The sequence below is a fragment of the Carassius auratus genome, chromosome 23 (genome assembly GCF_003368295.1).
Source record: "Carassius auratus strain Wakin chromosome 23, ASM336829v1, whole genome shotgun sequence".
NCBI lineage: Eukaryota > Metazoa > Chordata > Actinopteri > Cypriniformes > Cyprinidae > Carassius > Carassius auratus.
In genome coordinates, this window is record NC_039265.1 from 11,313,085 (window position 1) to 11,323,610 (window position 10,526).

At 35.7% G+C, this 10,526-nt stretch overlaps 1 protein-coding gene across 1 annotated transcript; it reads left to right on the forward strand.

The window, feature by feature from the left end:
- Positions 1 to 3,382: 3,382 nt before the first annotated feature.
- On the forward strand, positions 3,383 to 8,312 carry LOC113041322 (peptidase inhibitor 16-like). The gene is made up of 6 exons (XM_026199791.1): positions 3,383 to 3,696; positions 6,137 to 6,285; positions 6,385 to 6,460; positions 6,553 to 6,662; positions 7,427 to 7,518; positions 7,635 to 8,312. Exons 1-6 carry the CDS (start codon positions 3,541 to 3,543, stop codon positions 7,865 to 7,867), a joined length of 816 nt encoding a protein of 271 aa, XP_026055576.1. The 5' UTR covers positions 3,383 to 3,540; the 3' UTR covers positions 7,868 to 8,312.
- Positions 8,313 to 10,526: the final 2,214 nt, after the last annotated feature.

Here is a 10,526-nt window from a genome sequence, read left to right on the forward strand (position 1 = left end):
ACCTTGTGGAAGTGACTATAACAAGGTGAATATAATTGAAAATATTATAAATATATTTTATTATTAATTCCAATTCAACCAGAACATTTAAATTATAAATTAAAATGAAATCGCTTTTCATAATTTGATTAGAAAAAAAAAGTTCAGTTAATTTGATATATGTAAACATTTTTGTATCTTTATTTAAATAAAACCAATGATATCAGTATAATATAATAAAATACTGCATATACTTCTTAATATGTGTATTATTTATGAGTATTTTATCTGTATGCATACACACGTATATGAAAATACTGTTTTTATTATTTCATAATAAAATAATATTAAAATAATATAAAATGTAAGTAACATAATACTTAAATTATTAATCAAATTACTATTCAACTTACATTTCAAATTTTATCTAATTATTTTAAATTATTAATAATTGTTTTTGTAATTATATATATTTTTAAAAACATCATTATATAATTTATTAGAATCTTTTCACTACTTTTAAAAAAAATAAGCAATAGATACACAAAGGTTCTACTCCTTTGAACATTAAATGCATTAATCCATTCCACACATGTTATCAGGGTCTCTCAAGATCCACTCGAGACCGGAAAAGCTTGAATGGATGATCAAACACATGGAAGAGTGATATACATCTGGGAAACACAAAGCAGAGTTTCAGCTGTGGTTTGGACAAGGTTTGCTCAGATTAACTGTTTGGTTTCTCATCTCTAAGCATCTCTGTCCATTAAATGAATCACTCATCATTGCATATGTCATAATATGAGTGCGTGTGTTTGCGTGTATATATATATATATATATATATATATATGTTTTCAATAATATTATTGTCAGAGTTAAATGACAAGTGAAATTATTTAAAAAAATACAAAACAGGTTCAGGAGCCAAAACTATAAAAAAAAAAAAAAAAGGGGGGATTTTTGGTGAATTTTTGAAAACTGCTGCAACACGTCATTGGCTGTGAGCCGCACACATGTGCAGTGTTATGGTGTTTGGAGTCTGGAGTTGCTATGCCTGTACATCTGGCTGCTGGAAATCACAATCTGAACAGCGAAAGTCTCCACGCCCTGAACAACACCCTACAGCAGAGAGAAATAACCAGTTCAACACCACTTCAAAACCAGTAATACAACTTTAGAATATAACTCACGTGAATGGATCACTGGAGAGCATCATACAAGTGAATTACCACTGAAACAGATAAAAGAAGGATTTTGTTTAGTTTAGACACAGTCTGTCAGCTCATTCACACAAGACATGTTATATAATCATACAAGAGACTGACAGGTATGTGAAAATGAGTTCCCTGACATGTAGATGCCAGTCACTCAAAGAACAATAAAAGATGCACATCTATGTGTCATTAGACGCATTTCCATCCAAAGTTACGAATTTAACTTGTGTGCTAGAATAAAACATATGCGAATAAACACTGTGTTAATCCGACGAGTCAGAGAGGCACAAAATCATCACTTTCTGATAAACTGGCACTAGATATCACTAAGAAAAGTGAGAGAAGCCACTGAACACAACAAACTTCATATATAATAAATGACTTGTGCCACAAAGTGAGCAGATGAAACAATGATGACAATGGATACCTGCTGTCGTGTAAAACAGTTCTGGGAGCCAATAATAATTACAACAGACTTAACTCAGGCATTTCAGAATGAGCAAAACATTTCAGATGCTGTGCAACAAGACTGGTCCGCTGGTTAGTCAGGTTATGCCGCATGACTTTTTTGATGTGCATGGAGGAATTTATTAGCCAAACTAGAGCTTGCACAAGAAGTTGGGTGGCTTGTTCTGACAGGAAGGGTCTAATCTTCCTAATGTTGTATAAGGCAAACCTGCAGGACCGGGTCGTTGTAGCAATGTGGTCAGTGAAGCTTATCTGATGATCCATCACAACTCCTAGGTTTCTGGCTGTCCTCGAAGGAGTTATGGTTGATGAACCCAGCTGTATGGAGAAGTTGTGATGAAACGATGAGTTAGCTAGAATCACCAGGAGTTCTGTCTTAGTAAGGTTGAGCTGAAGGTGATGGTCATTCATCCAGCTAGAAATGTCACTCAAACAGGCTGAAATGGGTCATCTGGTTGGAATGAGTAGTAGAGTTGGGTGTCATCAGCGTAGCAGTGATAAGAAAAGCCATGCTTCTGAATGACAGAACCTAATGACGTCATGTAGATGGAGAAGAGAAGTGGTCCAAGTACTGAGCCTTGAGGAACCCCAGTAGCAAGGTGTTGCGACTTAGAAATCAGCATCAGCACCCCAGCAACCACCCAGAACACAGTAACAGCCACCTAGCAACATCCAGAACTCCCTATCAACCACCCCAGCAACCACAAAGAACACAGTAAGCAATCATCCAGGACATCCTAGCAACCACACAGCAACTCCACAACAACCACCTACAAAACCCTAGCAACATCCTACTGTATCAAAACCCCAACAACAACCCAGAACACATTAACTGCCCCCTAGCAATCATGTACTTCCCCCTAAAAACCACAATGCAAGTCCCTAGCAGTCACCTACAACATCTTATCAGCACCCCAGCAACCTACCAGGACACATTAACAGCTCCCAAGCAACCAACACCCTAGCAACAACTTACTGTAGCAACACCCCAGCAACTACCCAGGACACAGTAACAATCTCCTATCAATCATCCAGAACACTGTGACAACCACATAGCAACTACCTGGCAACCACCCACAACACCATGGCACCTTAGCAACACCCCAGAAATCACGTAGGAATTCAGCTGCAGCCCCCCACAGGACTATTACTGATGATATTTGCACAAGAAAAAAAACACCACTCTCATTCTATTTTAAATAATTTTCCTTCACATTTTCTTCAGAAAAGGCCTGACATATTTTGATTTGAGATGTAGGGCAACCAAAGCTGCTAATAATTTGTTTTAATTTTCAATAATTCAGACCTTATCCTTCCAATCTAATAATCCTCTGAGCCAGAAAGGCGGTCAGGAATTCCACTGGCGTCACTTACAGTAAACCGGAGCTGGATTTGTGTAACGGGAGGCAAGGAGGATCCCTCTGTAGTGTGCAATATAAGGGTGAATCCCTGCAGGACACAGCAGAGCCTGGCAAGGAGAAAATGAGACCAGGATTTGCATAAACAATACAGGCGGGTCAAATCAAGTCAGGCATTCCTCAAGGACAACTGTTATAACACGCCGAGTGACTAAAACAATCCTATCTGAAATCTTTGCCAATTTGGAGATCCTTGCTTGACTTGTCAGATGGCTTGCAATGAGTTATGAGAAGATTTCTGGTGAGGTAGGGGAAAACAAGTAATACGAGTAAATTATGTGTGTAATACGACCATAGGCAGCTTAAATACCGGGTCGAGAGGGTGGGACTGCTGAGTGTGTCCTGTACAAACTCTCTCTCCCTCTTCCACACACTTACAGCCCAGAGACAGACACTGAAGACGTTAAGGACTGCGAGTGACAGACCTAGGAGGTTTCATCCGACCGCCGACAGCATCATCATGCATTGGAACGTGGCCCTCCGGACCGCCGGGCTCTGGGTCATTCTGAGTTTAGCTGTTGGTCAGCTGACTGAGCAGGAGAAATCAAATATCATTGACTTGCACAATGATATTCGCTCTACGGTTCAGCCCAGCGCCGCCTTCATGCAGAAAGTGGTAAGAGATGCACCTGACTGGAGAAACACATCAAATTCGGCTTTGTTTTTTTGGTGTAAGATAGACTGGTACATGAGCTACTGAATATGACATCTTAGTTAAAGGAAAAGTAAATGCAAAAATGCCAATGTTGTCATTATTTAAATGCATCCGTGTTACTTCAAGCAGGTAAGAGTTTCTGTCTTCTGTCGAACTTAAAACGAAATTAATCTTGCTGAAAGAGCTTGGAGCTTGACAGCATTGGATGTTTTTCAACATTCAAACCTTTTAGTTTAAGTATTTTAATATTCATGGATTTAAAAAGCATTTAGATTTAGAAATTCTATGATTTATTATACTGTACAGTTCAACAGTTTGGGGCCTGTAAGATTTTTTTAAACTGTCTTTTTTTTTCATCTCTTATTCTAACCGAGGCTGCATTTATCTGATTACAAATGCAGTAAAAACTGTAATACTGTGGACACATTATTACAATTCAAAACAACTGTTTTCTATGTAAATATATGTTAAAATGCAACTGATTCCTGTGATCAGAGCTGTATTTTCAGCATCATTACTCAGTCTTCAGTATTGCTCAGAATTAATAATATGCTGATTTGCTGCTCAAGAAACATTTCTGATCATAATCAGTACTGAAAACAGTTGTGCTGCCTCATATTTTTGTGGAAACTGTAATACTTAATTTTTTTCCCGTTAGTCTGTAACATTACATATCTTCACTTTTGATCAATTAAATGCATCCTTCCTAAATACTCATTTATTAAAAAAATAAAAACAGACTTCAAACTTATGAATGTGATATTTAGAAAACATCTCTCCCATCCACACGTGTGAAATCTGTTGACTGTTGCTCTCTCATCTCATGAGGGCTGTTGATGTTTTTATCATTGGTTTTGGACTTGAGCTCAGTGTTTGTGTTAATGTGAGTTACGAGGTCAGAGCATCTCATCATCTGTCATCAATCACTGCAATTACATCTTTCACTGTCTCATTACTTCTGTAAACAATAATTATAACATTAATATCCATGGTAATGGAGTCATCATGCATATTCATGGCACATTCAATCCCATTTGAAACACAAGGGAGTCAAAGTAATCCTGTAATCCTGATTATAGTTTACCAAATGAAAACTTCTCGCTCATTATCTACACAGTTCACTCAAAAATGAAAATTGTCTCATGAGCCACTTAACCTCAAGTTTTTGCAAACCTTTCTTTCTTATGATGAACACAAATACATTTTGAAGAATGTTGGTAACCAAACATGTTGCTGGTAGCCATTGACTTCCATTGCATTAAAAATATAAATAAATGACTATAGGTCAATGGAGAGAAGAAACTATTTAGTTTCAACATTCTTCAAAATATCTTCTTTTGTGTTCAGGAGAGGAAAGACATTCATACAGGTTTGGAACAACCTGAGGGTGAGTAAATGCTGATAGAGTTTCCATTTTGGGGGGAACTGTCCCTTTAAGCTGTGATACTGTGTGAAACGTACCTCTTTACCATGTCAATGCAAGAATCACAGCAGTACAAAAGCTGAATGAGACCATCCTTTATCTGAGGGACTATTCAAACAGAAATCATGAAGCAACTTGATTTCGAATGGATGGAGTGTGTGTGGGTGTGTGGATGCAATGATACTGTTGCACAACATGTGTGTGAGACCTGCTGGGGAATGTGAATGTTATATGAAACCAGAGGAACGTTGCGTGTTTTAATAAAGCCCCACGTAGTCGCCCGGTTTTACGGCCTCGTGTTTGTATTGCGAGTAAAATTAAGTGCAGAGATTTAAAGTAGAAGAGTCTGGTCCTCTTGTGAAACATATTACTTACATTTAGACCACAGTGGAGTGGATTGCACAAACAACATGTCTGAGTCATATTTCATTGCAAAAGGGGGAAAAAAAGTCTTGCATGTTGACTACAAAAAAATAGCTTGCTTATTTATGTTTTATTTATTTATTCCAGCACAGATTAAAGGCAGTACAACAAACAAACTATTAACTCTTTATTATATATATATATATATTTTTTTTTTTCATTGTGGTACAGAAAACATTACTTTTTGTTTGCATTATATTTTAATGCATATTTTAAAGTTATTTTGCATTTTTTAAGAAAACAAAACTTATTCATTCATTCCTTCATAAATTAAAAGAAATTCACCACCGTAAAAATAAAATACTTTACAGTACAAAAAAAAAAAAAAAATACTTTACCCTACAATATAAAAACTTTAGTAGTAAAATTATATATTTTTTTTTACATCATAGAAGTGAAAACCTTACTTTTTGTGTGTGAAATATGACCAAGCATTGCAAGATGTCCTCAATTACTAATCTATGTAAAAATAAGAAAGAAATTGGTTTAATTATTTTGAGTAAAAATCCTCATTCGTAATGTAAAACATCAACAGACTGGTTTGTGTTGTTTGAGGTGTGGGACGAGACACTGCGGCTGGTGGCTGAAGCATACGCTTCAAAATGCATCTGGAAACACAACCCTCAACTCGAGGAGCTCAGAATGGGAGAAAATCTCTTCGTAGGCACTGGACCATTTAATGCTACCAAAGCATTGCTGAACTGGTATGACAAATCCGTTCACTAAAACATAAATGAGACATCTGTGATATGCAGAAATATTATCTATAAGCAGATTTGCAACTCATTTCTTTGTGCACACAGGTTTAAAGAGCGTGTGGATTATGACTTTGAAAACAATAGCTGTCCTGAACACAAGATGTGTGGCCACTACACTCAGGTGAACACTGTCTCCGTGTGTTCGGTGTGTTTGACTGGTGTCCACAGCATGAATGTGCAGATGTGACGATGTGTTTCTCTGTTGTTTTACAGATGGTCTGGGCAGACAGCAGTAGAATCGGCTGTGCTACTCATTTCTGTGACACTCTTGAAGGGCTGTCATTTAAAAAGGCCACTCTTCTTGTCTGTGATTATTTCCCTGCGTAAGTGCATTTGATTAACCCACACTGAACATTACCTCAGGGTTCAAGAATGTATTCTTAAACACTCCTCCACTAAACACAACCTGGACAGCATTGATTGTGTTATAAGATGCAACCTAGCATCATATGGGCTCATATACTAATACTAGAAATCTACAGGTTTACAATTCAAATCTAAATCTAAAGCAGTGTCTCAACCTTTTGATTCTAGGGTCCCCAATTAAGCAAGACGGTTCTGATTAACTGCTTGCTGTCAAACCTTTTATTTACAGAAACTAAGGGAGTGACAATATATTTAAATAATAAAAAATATATTACATTAAAAATAAATATAAAGTTAATTATTTAATAATTATATTAAAATCAAAATAATTATTAAAAATACAGGTAATAATACAAATAAATATGAAATCATCAAAATAATCACATTCAAATTATAATCAATTATATAAAAATTTTAAATAATTACATTTTATTTCAGAAGATTCAAGAACTGGATGTTCTTCGGGATTCAGGAATGATTTAAAATGGATAGAAATATCACTTTTAAAATGCTTCATTATATCCAGGATTTCTAAAATGTGAGAACCCTGGTTCCTAAATAAAATTAATTGAAGTTACAAAATAATAAATATAATGCCAGTTTTCATCTGGATTTTTAGCTGTTTAAGCATCTGTAATATTATATTTTGTCTTATATTTAAGCCATCTTGCAGCCCGCCTATTGAGAAACACTGATCAAAAATAATGTTCCTTTATTACAGAGGAAATTATAATGGAAAAAAGCCATACGAGTCTGGAGCGCCATGCTCAAAGTGTCCAGAAGATCTATCATCGTGTGAGGACAACATATGTGGTAATGTGAAGACTTCATCAGTTGAGATCCAGATCATAAGATAAAATGAAAAACTGAACTATGACTATATATTTGATTGTACACGCTTCTCTCAAAAAACTCTCTCTTCCACACAGTGGCTGAGAATCTCTTTAATTCATCTGACAAGCCCGAGTCAGAGGACACCGAAGCTCCGACCGTCTTACCTACGCATCCAGGAACGACGACAGAGCCTTTCACCGTTCCTGAAGAGCCAACTCAAGTGCACGTTAACATTGAGAGAGCGATAGAAAGTGAAATGAACCATGGATCCAAGATGGAAAGCGTCTCTGCTTCTCTGCTGATGCTCGTCTGGCTTCTTGTTTTGTGAGGGTTTGAAGTGGATGTATGGAAAGGTAAATGCGACTTTTTATCTCACAGTTCTGACTTTTTCACAGAATGTGAGATATAAATTCGCATTTGCAAGTTATAAAGTCAGAATTGCGAGATAAAGTCCAATTTTGAAGGTGGAAAAGACTGATATGTTCTCAGAATTGCAAGAAATTCTGACTTTATGTCTTAGAATTGTTTATATCTCACAACCAAGACTTTTTAACTCACAATTGCAAGCTTACATAACGCAATTCTGAGGAGAAAAAAAAGTCAGAATTGTGAGTTTGTGTCACACAATTATGAGAAGAAAAAAAATCTGAATTATGAGATAAAAAGTTGCAATTACCTTTTTTTTTTTTTGTGGAAACGGGCTTCCATATGGATGAGAACCTAGTGAGAGGCACAAACATTTGTTTTAAGGAAACCTAAAAAAAAAAAAAACATAAAAATGTAGATGAGTTTGTTCCTTCACCAGATTTAGAGAAATGTAGCATTGCATCACCTTCTCACCAAAGGATGCTCTGCAGTGAATGGGTGCCGTCAGAATGAGAGTCCAAACAGCTGATAAAAACATCACAAAAATCCAGAAGTGATCCACACCACTCCAGTCCATCAGTTAATGTCTTGAGAAGTCAAAAGCTGTATGTTTATACGAAACAAATCAATCTTTAAAACATTTTAATGTCATTAATAAGCAACAACCAGCTAAAATGTGAGTCCATAATCCATAATATTGCTTTCTCTAGTCTTCTTGTCTGAATTGGGAGAGAAATATGCATAGATCAAGCCCAAAAAGTCAAAAAAAAAGTCCTAAACAAATCTGTGAGTGGATATTGATGTGAGAGGACAACAGGAGATAGACTTTTTGACTGGAGGAAAGGTTATTTGGACTTGTATTTTGGCCAAAAGTGATGCTTAAAGTTAAAAACATCTTGGTTGATGGATTTGTTTCTTACAACCACACAGCTTTTAACTTAAAAAAAAAAATATAAAAAAAAAAAAAGCAAAAAAAAACATAGGCTTTTTAAGACTTTCAGAAGTGCATTTCCATGAGCCCTAGTTTCTGACACTTTGTTTGGCATCTACACGGGTCTCAGAGAGGCTTAAGAGATAAATGAGCAGGTTTTTGCAGATTAGCCCAAATGAGTGCAACTTTTTCTTTATGTACATCTTTTATGTGCTGGCAAATGTCATTTATATTGTGTTGAAGTCCAAACTCTTCATATAAATCTGATGGTAAAAACTGGGATGAAAACTCCTGAATGAACTGGAATGTTTTTTCTTTTACTTGTTTATGTTTTACGTATACAATTATTTTAAAATGACCTATGTTGGTCATTTTCATAGATATATGGGTAATGTCTATTGTCTTTAGTATTGCTGTGAGAACTTCTATGTTCTACTTGTTTACCACTGTGATGGAAGATCGCTAGGCTAATAATATATTATTGATCATCTCCATCAATAATAATTCAGATTATAAAGCTGTTGGACACAACAGACATCGCCAGATGGCAGTGTAACTCAATAAAACTGTTGACATCGCACTGTTTTTAACAGACTCAGTGTAAATTATGTTTTGTATGTTCAACGACCAATAAAACCAGTTCAAATGGGAGTTTAATGGCTTTTATATCGTAGCTTTGAGGTCCTTTATATTCAGTTTTAGAAAGTGAACAGATTTTAAATGTGATTTAAAACAGACCAAAGCAGTACTGTACTCTAGACTGTGTACCGTTTTCCTCCGTTAAATGTTTACAAGCATTAGCATCTAGAAAATAGCACGCGTCTTTATTACTGGCAGCCATCTTGGCTCGACTAGATTGTACATAGCTACGGTAAAAACAAACACGTCCTCGTCTTCAGCCTCCCCCTCTTAAAAATAAATAAAATTAAATATATATAAAAATATATAGACATAAAAACTACTAGAATTACAAAAAAAATAATCTCTTAATGATACTAACACTGCAGCCCAACACTATCAAATAAATAAATAAACATAAATGCAAATCTTAAGATGCTGTACTGACGTGTTCAAATCAAGGGCTTCAAAAAAAGATTAATTTCTATTCACTCAGCGTTAACTGGATTAAAACACTTGACTTGTCCAAAAGCCTCAGCACTAGAATCTCCTCATCAGATCAGCGCTGTTCAGCGGGACTGATTAACATTTACATAAAGCACAACTCAAATGTCAACATCTCCCAGTTCATCTGTCAGATGGGATATTCACTCACCAAAGCAAACAGCACTTGAACTTTCTGCTCGTCGTGTGTCGTGTTCATCCGTCCCGAGAGTGATGTTCACTCGGCTGAGTCAAAGCACCTCGGCTTTCTGACGCACGACGTAACAAACAAGCTTAATTGCAAAAGCAAACAGGGTTCATGTCGTCCCTTCTGTTTTGTAGAGGATCTGAAAGAAAAAGTGTCAGTTGTGATACCTGGTGTTTAATTAAGAGCAGACAAGTACAGTAAAGTAATTCTATCTATCTATCTATCTATCTATCTATCTATCTATCTATCTATCTATCTATCTATCTATCTATCTATCTATCTATCTATCTATCTATCTTTATATATATTTGCTTGTTTAAGTATTTAAAATTATTTATTTTTATATTTAAATTATTAATATATTATATTATAATTATTAAT